This window comes from Malus sylvestris, chromosome 6 (assembly GCF_916048215.2).
Source record: "Malus sylvestris chromosome 6, drMalSylv7.2, whole genome shotgun sequence".
Classification (NCBI taxonomy): Eukaryota; Viridiplantae; Streptophyta; class Magnoliopsida; order Rosales; family Rosaceae; genus Malus; species Malus sylvestris.
Genome location: NC_062265.1, coordinates 32,293,696 through 32,310,042, shown reverse-complemented (window position 1 = coordinate 32,310,042; position 16,347 = coordinate 32,293,696). Strand labels below are relative to the sequence as shown.

The 16,347-nt window shown below is 37.3% G+C and overlaps 2 protein-coding genes and 1 long non-coding RNA gene across 3 annotated transcripts; 1 reads left to right on the top strand and 2 right to left on the bottom strand.

The window, feature by feature from the left end:
- Nucleotides 1-1,139: 1,139 nt before the first annotated feature.
- Nucleotides 1,140-10,308, bottom strand: LOC126625767 (uncharacterized). The gene is made up of 3 exons (XR_007624476.1): nt 10,221-10,308; nt 10,062-10,136; nt 1,140-1,628 (listed from the first exon to the last, which is right to left on the bottom strand). It is a non-coding gene; the product is annotated as an uncharacterized LOC126625767 (long non-coding RNA).
- On the top strand, nt 10,292-12,450 carry LOC126625764 (COBRA-like protein 4). The gene is made up of 6 exons (XM_050294825.1): nt 10,292-10,493; nt 10,595-10,674; nt 10,876-11,332; nt 11,424-11,571; nt 11,663-11,940; nt 12,036-12,450. Exons 1-6 carry the CDS (start codon nt 10,376-10,378, stop codon nt 12,326-12,328), a joined length of 1,374 nt encoding a protein of 457 aa, XP_050150782.1. The 5' UTR covers nt 10,292-10,375; the 3' UTR covers nt 12,329-12,450.
- Nucleotides 12,451-12,543: 93 nt separating this feature from the next.
- LOC126625766 (protein COBRA-like) lies at nt 12,544-15,724 on the bottom strand. The gene is made up of 6 exons (XM_050294830.1): nt 15,456-15,724; nt 14,974-15,053; nt 14,123-14,579; nt 13,708-13,867; nt 13,280-13,557; nt 12,544-13,183 (listed from the first exon to the last, which is right to left on the bottom strand). Exons 1-6 carry the CDS (start codon nt 15,556-15,558, stop codon nt 12,891-12,893), a joined length of 1,371 nt encoding a protein of 456 aa, XP_050150787.1. The 5' UTR covers nt 15,559-15,724; the 3' UTR covers nt 12,544-12,890.
- Between the last annotated feature and the right edge of the window lie 623 nt (nt 15,725-16,347).

Here is a 16,347-nt window from a genome sequence, read left to right as displayed (position 1 = left end):
CTAATCAGCCCAAAAGTACTTTACAGTGGCAGTACAAGTAAATAGCTGATGAGTCATCACCTTTCAAGCTGCATTTGGGCAAGATTGTTGATACATGAAGCCAAACTGAAGTGTCTATAAAAAAAGAAAGAGAAATCAGAGATAGAGACACTCAATCAAAACAAACAAATACAAGCACAAACTCTGCTCAAAGCCAGATTTGCCTTCAAACGAAGCTGTAGTCAGCCCAAGCCTTCATCCCTATCGGGATAAACCCTTACAAAAAAAACCCTTTGTAATAGCTCTGCTACCTTGTCAAGAACCTGCTGTAGTATCGATTTCTTTATGTAAACTCATCTCCCTACCCCTTTCCTAAAGCTCTCAACCCCCTTGATAAACCACAAAGATAGGAAGTTGCAAGACGATCAGCCTTGCCCGACAAGGTTAAACCTTGCCTGACCCTCTTTGTTTCTATCTTTTCATTCATTAACCTAGCAATATGTTGTATACTTCAAGTTGTATTCAAGTTATTTCTAGTAAGATGACTATTAAAATACTCTCTCAGTGCTTGAATCTGATTTGAATATGTCGTCACAGTTCAAACCAGATCGAAGTTCTAAGCCCTCGGGCATGTAAGATTTGATCACTTAAAAGTCCTTGGCCTCAAGGCATAAAAAAAAACCTTATGTGGACTTAACCCATCCACGACAAGTTTTGATAACAAGAAGTCCGAAGTTACTTGGGGCGCAAGTAATCGACATATCCCTTAGTTTTATTTCTATTATATTATGATTACTATAGAACGTTTGAGTATGGAATGAATTCTGATAAGAAGCCTTAAGGTCTACACCTAAGGCCCTACAAAAGCACCTATTTGGATTCATTCTATTCCTCGGGCTAGAACGTTTGAGTATAGAAGGAATTCTGATGGGAAACTTTAAGGCCTATATCTAAGGCCCTACAAAGGCACCTATTTGGATTCATTTTGCTCTTCGGGCTCAGGTAATCAGAAGTATAATGGTTATAAGACTCATACAATCAATGAAACGAACATTATATGTTCGAGTACTGAGTTAGTTATTGACTGGAAGCTTCAAGGCCTACACCTAAGGCCCCACAAAGGCACCTGTCATAATTAACATAGTCTCTCGGGTATATATACAACTAAAACTCAACATCCGTTTTACATCTGCCATGCTGAAGATGGCAGTGGCACGCCTGAGCACTTAAAAGTTAATCTTAATTGTGAGCCTCAAGGTCTACACCTAAGGCCCCACGAAGGCACCTTTCAAAGTTAACTCTGTCATTCTCTTTCAGCTTTGCCCGACAAGCCTTGCCCGATAAGCCCGCCAGTGAAGCAGAAGCCCGATAGAAAGCATCAACTGGCGCCAACCTCTCGGGGAGCTGTGTGCTTGTCGGCTAGGAAACATCCCCAGTGGAAATTCTCACCACGAACATAAATTACTTCAACATAAAAATAAGAAACGATCTCTCTAACAAGTAAACATTATGTTTCCTTTTTTGGCAGTGACATGGAGTTTGACATGTAGTTACTCACAAATGCTAGCTTCCCAAAACCCTACTTCTTGTATCCCTCTGTCATCGTTTTACAACCCGATGATCACTCTTTGTCTGTCTTGCGTTTGCGGCTGTAAGCATAAGAAAAATTGCGCGTAAGTAGTACCCATACAAGCATAAGTTTCTTAGCCTGTTCAAATTTTTACACATACAAGTTTATATATAGGAATAATTAGTATCTGGTCCCTAGTTACTAATGTTCATTTACTGAAATCTTATTAGTTTTCAGATTTTGATCCAAGTCCTTAGCATTAATGTATTAATGAATTTACATGTCAGTTACATAATTTTTTAAAATAAAAATTAATAATTGATTTAGGATTTTAATACTCCTACCTTTATTAAACTCCTAACTAATTTTTAATCCAAAACATTTCCAAAATAAATAAAAAATTAGAATAAGTTTGTACCCATTAGCTTTTTTTCAAATTTTTAATCTTAAAATTTACCCATTCTTAAATATACCAATTTGTTATATGTAAAATGTACCATTTTTTGCTAGCAAAAAAAAAAATGTATTCATGTTTAAACTTATATGGGTACATTTTTTGCTAGTAATTTTTTTTTCAAATTTATATGGGTACATTCTTTTTCTTTGATTTGAGACTGTAATCATGTTAAGTTTCATCGAAGAAATTTAATAATGTTATTAAGTCTAATATCTATTTTTTTTGTGGTTTTGAAGAATGTACCCATGTTTTGGTACACTAATTTTTTTTGTTAATTTTTATGAATGTACTCATGTTTTTACACACACACACACACAATAGTATAGTTTATATTTTAATATTTTTAATCCCACAAATAATGGGTTTTGATTTAAAATCTCATTAACATAAACAATTATAAATTTCAATTTTTATTTTAAAAAAATATAGTAACATAAATAGAAATAAATTATCACATTAATTTCAAGGACTTAGATCAAAAATTGAAAACCAACAAGATTTCAATAAAAGAATATTGATAGATATAGACCTCATCCAAAGTCTCCCTTATATATATATATATATTATCTGCCTCTGTAAGTTCTAACATTAGAACATATGCAGATATAATGACCCTAATGATTCAAGTGCGGTAAGCTCAAATACCTCAGTTGAGAAAAAATGCATCAATCTTACTATGTAAACATCACATGCGCCCGATTTGAGTTCATTGGCATGCAAAGGCTAACTACCGGGCGTGTTGGCGAATGGGAATTTCAGTCACGAACTTCAACTACTGGATGAATTACACATAGTGGACTCTAGATGCTAAGCATCCAAATCTTGATAAACTTGCCAATGTCTCGAGCTTTCTCTATAAGCCACTCATTCACTACAACTCAAGTAAGTCTACAACAGAACTATAAAGAACAATTTTCGTACATTAGTACTATTTATTTTTCTCAACTTGTTACACTTTGAATATGCAGACGACACTGGCATGTTTTTTGGCGTAAAAGATCATAACGACCTACTAACGAAAGCTGGACATGTCGAATCAGAGCTGATTCTCCGAAAGTGTTGAGAATTAAGTTGCACACTAAGCTAAAATCAACCTACAGATGACAATCCTGCAGACTGGAAGTGAAAAGAATGAAGAAATTGAAGAGATGAAGAACTTGCCTTTTTTTAGAAATAGCTGTTAGCTTTAAACTTGTAACGGCTAGTTTTATTTCCTGTTTTAAAAACCTACAAAACTGTTATTCTTATCTGTTTGGGATGTACTATGTTATTCGATCCTCCTCCAAGTGGAAGGATCGTAGCCTCCGATGGCCTAAATGGTTGAAGATGAGTCCTTGCTCCCTAAAATATAGCATATGAGCATTTGACTGATTAGAAGAATATAGGCTTGTATTCTCTGAGATTTTCATATAGAAAAATACTAAACATTCTCAATTCTCTGTGTTCTTCCTTCTCTGGGTAGATTTTCTGTTATAAAGTTTCAGTCTTTGTTTGTTAATCAACCTAAAACATAAAGCATGATAGCTAGGTTTGATTCCAGAAAGGGGCGTAAACTGTGAGAGATGAGAGGTTCTTCCTAAAAAAATTCCCAGAAGATATAAAGGTGGTTCCTTTATTGGTTGGTTCATTGATACTCACTAAGAAAATGGTGGGATCAGGTTTTTCAAGTGGAGATTTACGAACTCCACAGTTTGATGGTGCAAACTACAATTTTTGGGTTGTCAAAATGGAGACTATCATCATAACACATGACTTATGAGATGTAGTAGAGATCGGAGTACAACCGCATCTAATTCTCGAGGAGGAAGAAGGCTCTAGAGATGAAAAAAGTGAGGCTGAGCAAGTTCTAGTGGCAGCACCCACCATTTCCAGAGAAGACAAAATAAAAAACGCCAAGGCGCTGAGTCTCATTCAAGGGGCAATCACTTATGAACTCTTCCCTCGCATAAAAAATGAAGAGACTGCAAAAAGGGCTTGAGATATTCTGAGAAGAGAGTTCAGATGAGATAAAAAGGTAAGAGCTGTAAAACTTCAAGCAGTTAGGGCGGATTTTGAGTATATGAGAATGACAGATGGTGCAAACCTAGATGACTATTTGGCTAGGTTTTTTGGAATTGTGAATAATCTGAAATCACTTTGTGAAGATGTGTCTGATAAAAGAATTGTGCAAAAACTATTGATGAAGTAGAAGGTATAAGTCCATTGTGTCTATCATTGAGGAAATTCAAGATCTGGATGTTATTAGAGTCGAAGAAGTCATTGCATATGTCAAGGTCTATGATAAAAGGGAAGACTTGCATGATGAAAGGGATAAATTGACAGGAACTAAGAGAGCTTTTAGTATCCTCAGAGTTGGCAATAACCAAGTCACTGATACCTACAAAGGTTCACAGAGTAGGCCAAATAAAAAATGGCAGGGACAATACAAGAAGGGGTCAAATTGGTCTCCAAGTGGAAACTTGAACAACAACAATGGCTCAAGCTAGAACAAGAGTTCTGGAGGAAATTGGAACAATAGGTTCAATTCACAGAACAAGTAAATGAGTAGTAGTCAAAGTGGTGTGAAACCACAGTGTCAAGTTTGTCAGAAATATCATTTTGGTGTGTGCATATACAAAGGAAAAACCAAGTGTGGAAAATGCAACCGGTTTGGGCATATTGCAAAGGACTATGATAGTCATAAGCAAGTAGCCAATTGTGCAAGGGAAGAAGAAATACCCACAAGAACCATGTTCTATGCTTGTCACTCTTCAATTATGCAAGATAGAAGTGTATGGTTTGTGGATAGTGCCTGCAGCAACCATATGACATCTCAAGAGTCTGTGTTAATAAACATTGACAGATCTGTGACTTGTAAAGTTAAAATGGGCACTGGAGATCTTGTACAAGTAATTGAAAAAAGGCACTCTAGTGGTTGAAACTTAGCGTGGGAAAAAATATATAAATGAAATGTTGCTGGTTCCAGGTTTGGATGAGAATTTACTAAGTGTAGGACAGATGATTGAGCATGGATACTATGTTCTATTTGGGGGCAATATGGTAGTTATCTTTGATGATAGAAGCCTCACAATGTTGTAACAAAAGTGATCATGGCAGGAAATCAATGTTTTCCCCTTTCATTAGAATCTATAACACCTACAGCAAGAAAAACATCAGTGATTAAAGACTTTTGGATCTGGCACAGAAGGCTTGGACACTTAATTTTGCTAGCATGAAGAAGATACATAAAAAAGAAATAGTATTTGGATTACCTGTTTTGACAGAAATGGAATATGTGTGTGAAGGTTGTGTTTCAAGGAAACATCACAAAGAGCCATTTGACAAAGACAAAGTATGGAGAGCAAGCTATCCATTTGAATCGGTACACACAGATTTGTGTGGACCAATGAAAAATGAGTCCATTTTAGGGAATATGTATTTCATCACATTCATTGATGATTTCTCATGAATGTATTGGGTATACTTTCTCATAAATAAGTCTGATGCCTTCAATGTGTTCAAGAAATTCAAAGCTTTTGTTGAACTGCAAAGTGGTTTCAGTTTGAAGAAGCTAAGGAGCGATAAAGGTGGTGAATACACCTCACATGAGTTTCTAGATTACTGTGCAAGCATTGGAATGAAGAGGCAACTGACTATTGCCTACTCCCCTCAGCAAAATGGAGTTGCTAAGAGAAGAAATAGAACAATTGGTGAGATGGCAAGGTCTTTGATGACTGAGAAATGAATTCCTGTGATTTTCTGGGCAGAAGCTGTGAGCACAGTTGTTTATCTTCAAAATAGATGTTTTACAACGTCTATGTTGGACAAAACACCTTTTGAAGTTTTCACAGGTAGGAAGCCTGGAATTAAGCATCTGAAAGTATTTGGTTGTGTTTGCTATACTCATGTCTCATCACCTTTGAGGCATAAATTTGGTGAGAGAAACAGAAATAGGGTCTTCATGGGATATGAAAGCTATGAAAAGGGATATATAGTGCATAATCTGCAATCTAAGAAAATTGTACTCTCAAAGAGTGTGATTTTCAGTGAAAACAAGTCATGGAATTGGGAAAGTAACCAAGTGGAGTCTATCTTAATACTTTTCAATCTTAAAGGGAATGGAACAGAAGATAAAGTTAGTGAAGAACAAACTGATGTAACCCAGTTTGATAATGCTGGAGGTTATCATTTAAACACTATTGTTGATGAGTCAGTTGAGGATAATGGTGGAAGTCACAGTCAAGGCTCCACACCTAGCTCCACTCCAGTGAAGTTGAGAACTCTGGAAGATATATATGCAAGGTGTCATATGTGCATTATAGAACCAGAGAACTATCAAGAAGCATCAAGTGTTATAGCTTGGCAAAAAGCTATGAATGTAGAGTTGGAAATGATTGAAAAAAACAATACTTGGGAACTTGTTGAGAGGCCAGTTGATAAACTTGTTATAAGTGTGAAATGGGTGTTTAAGACTAAGCTTAACTTGGATGGAACAGTTCAAAAACACAAGGTCAGACTTGTAGCCAAAGGGTATGCACAAAAAACCTGGGATTTATTACAATAAAACCTTTGCACCAGTGGCAAGGTTAGACACAATTCGAACTCTCATTGCTCTTGCAGCATAAAAGGGTTGGAAGCTATTTCAGTTAGATGTTAAGTCAGCATTCCTAAATGGTGTGCTTAATGAAGAAGTATATGTTGAACATCCTGAAGGTTTTGAGCTGAAAAACGCAGGTCACAAGGTTTACAAGTTAAGAAAGGTTCTATATGGACTTAAAAAGGCACCTAGAGCCTAATACAATGAGATTGACGCATATCTCTCTCTGTGTAAGTTCAAAAGAAGCACAAGTGAAGCCACATTGTATACAAGATCTGATAATGAAGGAAGTTTGATAATTGTCTCAATATTTGTTGATGACATTGTCTACACTGGTAACAATGAGAAGATGCTTACTGAGTTTAAAAGAGAGATGATGCAGAGATATGAAATGTCAGATCTTGGATTTCTACATCATTTCTTGGGCATGGGGATACTACAAACTGATCAAGGAGTATTCATCCATCAAAGTAAGTCTACCAGTATTCATTCCCTTGCCCACTGGTGAAAAACTTAAGAAAGTGGATGAGAGTGAATTGGCTGATGAAGGACTTTACAGGAAAATAATGGGAAGCCTATTATATTTAACAGCATCTAGACCTGATCTAATGTATGCTGCAAGTTTACCATCAAGGTTCATGAATAGTCCTACCAAGAAGCATTTGGGGGTTACACAAAGGGTACTAAGATATGTGTAAGAGACCCTTAACTATGGCATTGATTATATGAAAGACAAGTCTGCAATTCTTATTGGATTCTGTGATGCAGATTAGGCAGGAAGTGAATATAGTAGTAGAAGCACCTCTGGTTATGCATTTAGCTTTGGCAGTGGAGCATTTTCTTGGGCATATGTGAAACAAAACACAGTTTCACTATCAACTGCTGAAGCTGAGTATGTCTCAACATTTGAGGCAACAGCACGGTCCATTTGGTTGAGGTTTATCCTTGATGATTTTAGAGAGATGAAATCCGAGGCAACACCATTGTTCTGTGATAATATGTCAGCTATATCTATGGCTAAGAATCTAGTTTTTCATCAGAGAACTAGACATATAAACAGAAGGTATCATTTCATAAAGGAAGCTCTACAAGAGGGTGTGATTGATTTGCAATTCTGCAGAAGTGAAGAACAACTTGCAAACATATTTACAAATGCTTTGCCAAAGGACATATTTAATCAATTGAGATTGAGGCTTGGAGTTAAGCCAGTAAGCAGCTTAGGAAATGCTGCTAAGAATTAAGCTGCACACTAAGCTTAAATCAATCTACAGATGACAATCCTGCAGATTGGAAGTGAAGAGAATGAAGAAATCGAAGAGATGAAAAACTTGCCTTTTTTAGAAATAGTCGTTAGCTTTAAACTTGTAACGGCTAGTTTTATTTCTTGTTTTAGAAACCTACACAACTGTTATTCTTATCTGTTTGGGATGCACTGTGTTATTCGATCCTCCTCCAAGTGGAAGGATCGTAGCCTCCGATGGCCTGAATGGCTGGAGATGAGTCATTGCTCCCTAAAAAAATAAGATCTGAGCATTTGACTGATTAGAAGAATATAGGCTTGTATTCTTTGAGATTTTCATATAGAAAAATACTGAACATTCTCAATTCTCTGTGTTCTTCCTTCTCTGTGTAGATTTTCTGTTATAATGTTTCAATCTTTGTTTGTTAATCAACCTAAAACATAAAGCCTGATACCATTTCAACAGAAAAGACACGAAGGTATTCACATTGAAGCAAAGTGGGCATTTCCATTGAAAATTTACTTCAATGGTGATGATCGAGAATGCGAGATGCCCCTTCCTGATACATCCATCCCTACCCAGCTCTGCTGATTCAAACCCAATTTTCATCGTCTACACTAGCTACCCTTTAGCTTTCGGCACTACTACTAGTCTATTTCTGCTTTAGCCACTAAGGACGACATGACTCAGAAATCCAAAAGATGGTTTTGAAGATGTTCCATCTTCTTCAATGCTAGTGTAAGGATTGGACGAGAAAAGATTGGGAATGTGTGAACTCTGTCACTACGTCTATAGAGTTGTGTAACTATGTGACAGGCTAAATCAAGGGTAAACATGAAATAACGGTGCAAAGTGCAATCAAAAGGGTATAAATGGTACTTGGAAATGTTGTAAACATACACCCTTTAAAATAGGCTGAGCCATCATTATAAAATAGGAATATTTCTTAGTTGAATCATAAGTCAATGAATCTAAAATGACAAGCAAAATCTCATAGATTAAATCTAATAATTGACTACATAATTGGTTTTATATTTAATTATCTTTATAAACTACGATTACTGTTTAATGCTTAGTTATTGACTAGTATCCTTCAAAATTATATTTTAATTAAAAGGTTATGTGACTTCACCAAAGTGAATAGCACAAAGACCACCACACCTCACTTGACTGGAGAGGTTTTTCTCAAACAACCAACCTTTTAGGTTCGAATCTCGTATATGACGAGTTCAATACTAAATTAGGCTGTCCGTTGTGTGACTTTGTTAAATTCCCCCTCCTCTTAGTCTAAAAATATCGATGTACTAAAAAATAATAATAATAACAACCAACCCTTTAATGTGCTACTTAGTTACAACACTACTCAACTCAATTAAAATCTTATGATTGCTTATATTTATCTTTGCATGTTTCCATACTATATAAGTAAGAGTAATGCTATTCATACCATATTTTTATACCACATTTCTGTACCACTTTAGGTGGCGTCTGATGTGGACAGCCACATCATTTGAAAAATTTGCAAAACCCAAGGAAATGAAGGAGAAAGACTCGTCGTATACCACAATTATTATTTAATTAACTAGTTTTTCTTAATTATTAGTATATTAAATAATGAACTAAATTTAAAAATCTGATTAATTCAAATGATGTGGTTATCCACATCAAATGCCACCTAAGGTGGTATGAAAATGTGGTACAAAAACATGGTATGAATAACATTACTCTAAAAGTAAATTTGAGAGTAATTAGCAATGCATATAAATTATTGAAGAGAACTGAGGACGAGAGTTGGTTCAGTTGGTAAGGGTGTGCTTATGGTTAACCTTCAATCTAAGTTTGATTCTGCCTGCCAGTAGTTCTTGTTGGTGTGCAAGCTATAAATTCCAACGTAAATTCATACTAATGTTAGCTGGCAATTAGATGTCACACATAAGTTCGGCTTAAAGTTATGGGTATGCCCTAGCGCTGGTAGTGAAAGTAGCCATCTCTCCCTAAACTTGTTTCAACAAAAAAAAAGTGCAAGCACGGTGGAAGTGGTTTTGGCTGTAGTAGTGAAAAGAAAAAAAGAGAACAGAAAATTTGCAGTTGAAGCAATCCAACTGTAACATGTTTTCTTGGCTAAAATGGGAGGATTTTGAGCTCATATATATGATATATCACATCACGTCTATGAAAAATGGTCTCCCTAGCATTTTTCATAACGTAAGGAAGCAACAGTGTTTGAAAGAAAGTGACCTTTAGGCTGTTGTCTTCAAAGCATCTCAACATCTCCCGCCAGCTTTTCACATCATTAGTCTTCACCAAAACTTGCTTCAAGATGCAGGAAACACAACACAGATAAACAATTTAAATAAGGTAACATATATGTGTATGAAAATATCACTTGGATTGTACCTAACAACCATTAGGTGAGACATCTGCAGGCATTCACTTTCATTGATACAGTCTCTCCTCTTTTCCTTTTTAACACCCTACACATCTTTGTCTCCTCTTCATTCATTCCGTCCTCGCTGCCCGCAGGAGAGCATGTGAACCGGTGAATCGAGGCCATGGAATTCGAAAACCAGGCCAACCAAACTCACAACATCCGCCTCACATGTTGTTCTTGGTCTTGGATGAAGTTCACGTTCTTGGCCGTGCTCTATTGCTTGGTATTATCACCTGCATGTAAGTTCTTGATAACAAATCCAACTTGAAAAATAGACCTTTTCTGTCACTGGTTTTATTTGGTCATTTGATGACTTTGGGTTTCGATTTGTGATCTTTAGCGGCATATGATCCGTTGGATCCAACCGGAAACATAACGATCAAATGGGATGTTATGTCTTGGACACCAGATGGTTATGTTGTAAGATATCGTTTTTGAATTACTTTGTTTTTGTCTATTGATCAAGAGTAATGATTTTCACTCTCCAATTTTACTTCTGACGCGTGTGTGAAAATTACAATACACAAGTTGGAGTGCCAGAAGCTAAATTGAGAGTCTCAAAACCGCGACTTGTTGATTAAAATACAAATCAGATTCTTATCCTTCATTGAATTATGTTAGGCTGCAGTGACGATGAACAACTTCCAAATGTACCGGCAAATCTCAAACCCGGGGTGGACTCTAACATGGTCGTGGGCGAAAAAGGAAGTGATTTGGACAATGGTGGGAGCTCAAACCACAGAGCAAGGAGACTGTTCCAAATTCAAAGCAGCCATCCCACATTGCTGCAAGAAAACTCCAACAGTTGTCGACTTGCTTCCCGGAGTTCCCTACAACCAGCAGTTCACTAATTGTTGCAAAGGTGGTGTCCTAGCGTCTTGGGGACAGGATCCCTTAGCTGCAGTCTCCGGCTTCCAGGTCAGTGTCGGGCAAGCCGGCACTTCAAACAAGACGGTGAAACTGCCCAAAAACTTCACCTTGCTTGGTCCCGGACCAGGGTACACTTGCGGCCCTGCAAAGGTCGTGCCGTCCACAGTCTTCCTCACGACTGATCGCCGGCGAAAGACTCAAGCACTCAGTAAGATTCTCACTCTCATGTCTCTGAGATCTTCCTACCTCACATTTTTCAACCATCTTCACAATTTCTATGAATTTACCTTGTAATGCAGTGACATGGAATGTGACGTGCACCTATTCGCAGTTTCTTGCCTCCAAGCATCCGAGCTGTTGTGTTTCCTTTTCGTCCTTCTACAATGAAACCATTGTTCCATGCCCGTCTTGCGCTTGTGGTTGTCACAACAAAAATAATTGTCTCAAGTAAGCCTCCACAACCCTATCCACATTATACAGAATACAGATTCTTCACTTGACCTAATTTTCGGATGCCATTCTTCTGCAATGCATACAGGAGTGACTCAGTGTTAGCACACAAAACAGGAATAAACACACCTAAAAAGGATAATTCGCCATTGCTTCAGTGCACACATCATATGTGCCCTATCCGAGTACACTGGCACGTCAAGCAAAACTATAAGGACTACTGGCGCGTCAAGATGTCTGTCACCAACTTCAACTATCGGATGAACTACACAGAGTGGACGCTCGTTGCACAACATCCTAATCTCAACAACGTCACTCAAGTCTTTAGCTTTGATTACAAGCCCCTCATCCCCTACCAATCCGTCAGTAAGTGTCTTACGATCACAAGCTTCTAAAGCTTCATTCCCTTGGAATTTTGCGTTTTGTACTAATGTTCGAGCGCGATTGACTGTAATCTGCAGATGACACTGGTATGTTCTATGGCATGAAGTTTTACAATGACCTATTAATGGAAGCTGGGCCATTAGGAAATATTCAGTCTGAGGTGCTTATGCGCAAGGACCAGAATACCTTCACGTTCAAACAAGGATGGGCGTTTCCTCGAAGAGTTTACTTCAATGGCGATGAATGCATGCTGCCCCCGCCAGATGCATACCCATCTCTACCCAACTCCGGCCACGTAAATTCTAACTCAATCCTACAAAAGGCAGCCTCTGTGCTTCTAATAATGTTTTCTATATGTTTTTCACTTTGATAAATTTTTAAAGGTTGGAGTGATATGGCCCTGTGTGTGAAAATTCGGTATAGATGGTAACTAGTAAGCTTGTGAAACTGCAAACTATATCTGAGTTCGTTTATTGTCACACGATTTTTCCAGTTCTGTTCGTGACACAATTTTATTCTCGTTTTCGATCTGTAGTTTCTGAATTCAACAGGAAAACAAAAATAAATCAAACACTCGTACGAATCTATGAACAAAGCTCATTCATCAACTTTTGATTTCTTATGAAATATCATATAGTACTAACAACATATTCACTTTGGATTGTTCTAAAAATCGTGCAACAGTTAAATTTAAACAAAAACAGCGGTGACAAAGAATAAAATGTTAATGTGTGTAACAGATATCGAAACAGAATTTTGTAGTGACAGTCAAGGCGGAGTGCACCTGAACCGCTGAACCGCTTCGCAGCACTAAAACATTTGACCCCATCACTTGGATTTCCATAACCCACGGGGTAACCAGAACTTGATGCAAAATTCTACTGTGTATTGAAAAAACAGATAGCTTTTGTTGTCTCGCCTGAACATGCTCACTATGCATAAGCCAATAAGAATACCAGAGATGCAAAGGCGGTCATGACTGGACTAAGTATGCTAATGATTCGTTTGGGACTGGCATTAGGCAGCCATGGGTAGGAATCTGGAGGTGGCATGACACAGTTGTCTCCGTTGAAATAAATCCTTCGAGGGAAAGCCCAACCCTTTTCGAAAGTAAAAGTTGATGTATCCTTTCGAAATAGGAGCTCTGACTGCACGTTTCCAAGGGGACCAGCTTGCGAGAGGAAATCGTTATAAAACTTTACTCCCCACAACATGGCTGTATCATCTGCGCGCAGAATTTGTATTTCCAAATTTTATGTCAACAAAAGTCGAGAACTGCAGATATATTTCAAAAAATTGATAAGGGGCAAAGAAAACTTACTTAAGCCAACATAAGGAGTTAATGATTTGTAATTGAAACTGAAAATCTTGGTCAAATTATCAAAGTTCGGATGTTGCACGACAAGATTCCACAGCGTGTAGTTCATTCTGTAATTGAAATTTGTAATTGTCACTTTCACCCTCCAGTACTCCTTGTAATTGAGCTTAACATGCCAATGGACTCGGATGGGACACATATGACTGGTACACTGGACAAGAGGTGTATTAGTAGATTTCCCGGAACCAGATACAGCTGAAGCCAAGTATGGATTGTTTGGCCTGAAAATATTGGAGAAGAGAAAAGATTTATGATTTACTGTTAATGCAAACTCCGGCTTTTAGACATGAATAAAGTTCTGAAAAACTCGAGAAATCTTTTAGGAGGCATAATAACAGTATTCAGAAATGTATATGAATTAGAGAACTTACTCTACGCAGCTTCCTGGATCTGTAGCGTTGTTCTGACAGCCACACGCACAAGTGGGACAACTCACAATGGTTTGATTATAGAAGGAAGACAGTGACACACAACATGTGGGTGTCTTTTGAGCTAGGAATTGCGAGTACGTGCAAGTAACGTTCCAGGTCACTGCCACAAGAGGATATAAACGTTAGATAAACCAAAAAAACTCTTTCCCATGTTTTAAACTATTAAGACCATACTCATCAGTCGAAATGCCCCTTTCAACCCTAGGAACATTCTAAACGAAGCTTGAAACTACAAAGTTTATTTTGTCCCTAAGCTGAAACTACTCTAAATGACTTGGCATTCAACTCATTCATAAGCCCTAGCGAAAATATTCTTCTTGGTGGTGCCAAGGAAAGAGGGTGATTTTGAACTTACTCATGGCTTGGGTCCATCTCCTTTTGTCCGACGTTAGAAATCTCGTTGGTTTAACAATCTTTGCTATCCCACAAGAATATCCAGGCCCCGGTGCTTTCAATGTGAAGTTTTTCGGCAGTCTGACTGTTTTGTTAGTTGTTCCAGCAGCACCCACACTGATCTGAAATGAACTTATGGCATTGTCTGGGTCCTGGATCCATGATTGCATCACTCCACCCTTGCAGCAGTTTGCAATCTGCTGATTGTAGGGGGTTCCTGGCAACAAATCCACAACAGTGGGATCCTTCTTACAGCAATGTGGGACGTTCCCTTTGTATTTCGAGCAATCCCCTTGCTCTGTTGCTTGTGCTCCCACCATGCTCCAGATTACTTCCTTTTTTGCCCATGTCCATCCCAATGTCCAACCTGGCGCTTGTATATGCCGATACTGCTGGAAGTTAAACATTGTAACTACAGCCTGCCATTCAGAAATAAATATCGTATCAGAAAATTCACTAGAAAAAGGCAAGTAAAGGATTATATCTCTGGAAAATCGAGCTTCTAGGTGATGGAAATGATCAGTTTGGGACTACTTAATCAGGTCCTCCATAATATCGAGCAATGTCAATGAGTTAAACAGATTATCTTTTTCTTGATTTGGTTTCAAGCAAACAATAAAATTCCAGTGCATAATTTAAACAGATTATCCGCTGCATCTCTTTAAAACTCAAAAATCTAACTTAAAAACTTCAGATATATAACCAAAACAACATGTTAAGCCGAATCAAACTCAACGATATCCCGCTTCCAAAGTATCTAGTACAGATAAAGCATGATCACATAAAAGGAATCATCTGGCCATTAATACTTACAACATAACCATCCGGAGTCCAACTGATGACATCCCATTTAATCGTAATATTCCCATTTGGATCAAGAGCATCATAGGCCTCTGCAAAAACATCCAGCAAGACACAGTCCAATTCATCAATCCTCAAAATCTCCAAAACGTTGACTTAAGTACATGATTTATTAGTCAAAATCTTAGTTCTATTCGATTTCTTCTATGATACAAGATGTTTACAGTTGCTTCACTAAATACCAATAAAAATATCCAATTAAATAGGAAATATCAATCACTCAATGCTTCACCACTTCAAATTTAGAAACTAAATGCACAAGACCTCAAACGTCACTAAAAGATTCACCTACCCTCCAACGATTTCTTCGAAAGTTCGATTCTTTCGAAGCGAGAACAAGTTTTCGGGTAAATTAACCAAACCCCACAAGCAAAAAACAAGAAAAAAAAAACACTAAACAGAAGCTAAATTTGGAAACTTTAGCAAGTACTGACCTGTAGAAGTAAAAGTGAAGCAGGAAAGCAAGAAGACGAGCAGAATGGTGAAGCTGGTCAGCTTTGCCATGGATCCAACGGCTGAGAAGCACTGAGGCTCCATTTTCTGATGCAGATTTAGTTTGTAACAGTGATGTTTTTGTTCTGATTTAACTCTCAAGATCTGCACATAAAGTTTAGAGAGAGAGAGATAGAGAGAGAGAGAGAGAGAGAGAGGGAGAGATGTGGAGGTGGGACAACTGGAGCTGGCTTTCTTTTCACATGCTAATTGGTTTTTAAAACTCTCACTCTAATCACAGTTTTGAGGAACAAATCGATGCAGTTAATGTTACTCAAAGTTTTGTCGTCTGTGTCACAACATTCACCCTTAAATTCCAGTTATGCCCTTTTCAGCTACTCAAAATATACTCTAAAACTTTTGGTACTCCGGTTTGAATCTCTTTTCGTTACTCAACTTTTCTCATTATTTTTGTATGAAAAAAGACTTGCATTAAAGAAGAATAGTGTTATTCAGCATTAAAGAAGAATAGTAATATTCACACATTTATTTTTACCTTTTAGACATCCTGGTTAATATCTTGTCATTGATCTTTTTCATTTTATTTGATCCGATAATCGAAAATTGAAAAAATGTATGTGAGAAGTAATAGATGTGTGAATAGTACTACGCTTAAACAAACATACGCACTTTCTCTTTATATCTATAAAAAAACAACAGGTATACACAACGTAAAATGAAAGTTCTCCTTCTATCGCATATCTACGAAGATATTATCACTCTTTATTTCTTACATTACGTGTTTTAATAATGTATTGTCATAAATAAGAAGAGAAGAATATGCCATGATTGTATGATAAAATATGTGAGAGTTGTATGACTTTATATCTATAT

Excerpts from the sequence above, each read along its gene's own strand:
- LOC126625766 (XM_050294830.1), bottom strand. The coding sequence starts at position 15,558 with ATGGAGCCTCAGTGCTTCTCAGCCGTTGGATCCATGGCAAAGCTGACC. Across the intron at positions 13,558-13,707 it reads GATCCAGGAAGCTGCGTAGA|GCCAAACAATCCATACTTGG; the intron begins GTAAGTTCTCTA and ends CAATATTTTCAG. Across the intron at positions 13,184-13,279 it reads AACTCCTTATGTTGGCTTAA|ATGATACAGCCATGTTGTGG; the intron begins GTAAGTTTTCTT and ends TTCTGCGCGCAG.
- LOC126625764 (XM_050294825.1), top strand. The coding sequence starts at position 10,376 with ATGGAATTCGAAAACCAGGCCAACCAAACTCACAACATCCGCCTCACA. Across the intron at positions 10,675-10,875 it reads GGACACCAGATGGTTATGTT|GCTGCAGTGACGATGAACAA; the intron begins GTAAGATATCGT and ends GAATTATGTTAG. Across the intron at positions 11,572-11,662 it reads AACAAAAATAATTGTCTCAA|GAGTGACTCAGTGTTAGCAC; the intron begins GTAAGCCTCCAC and ends CAATGCATACAG.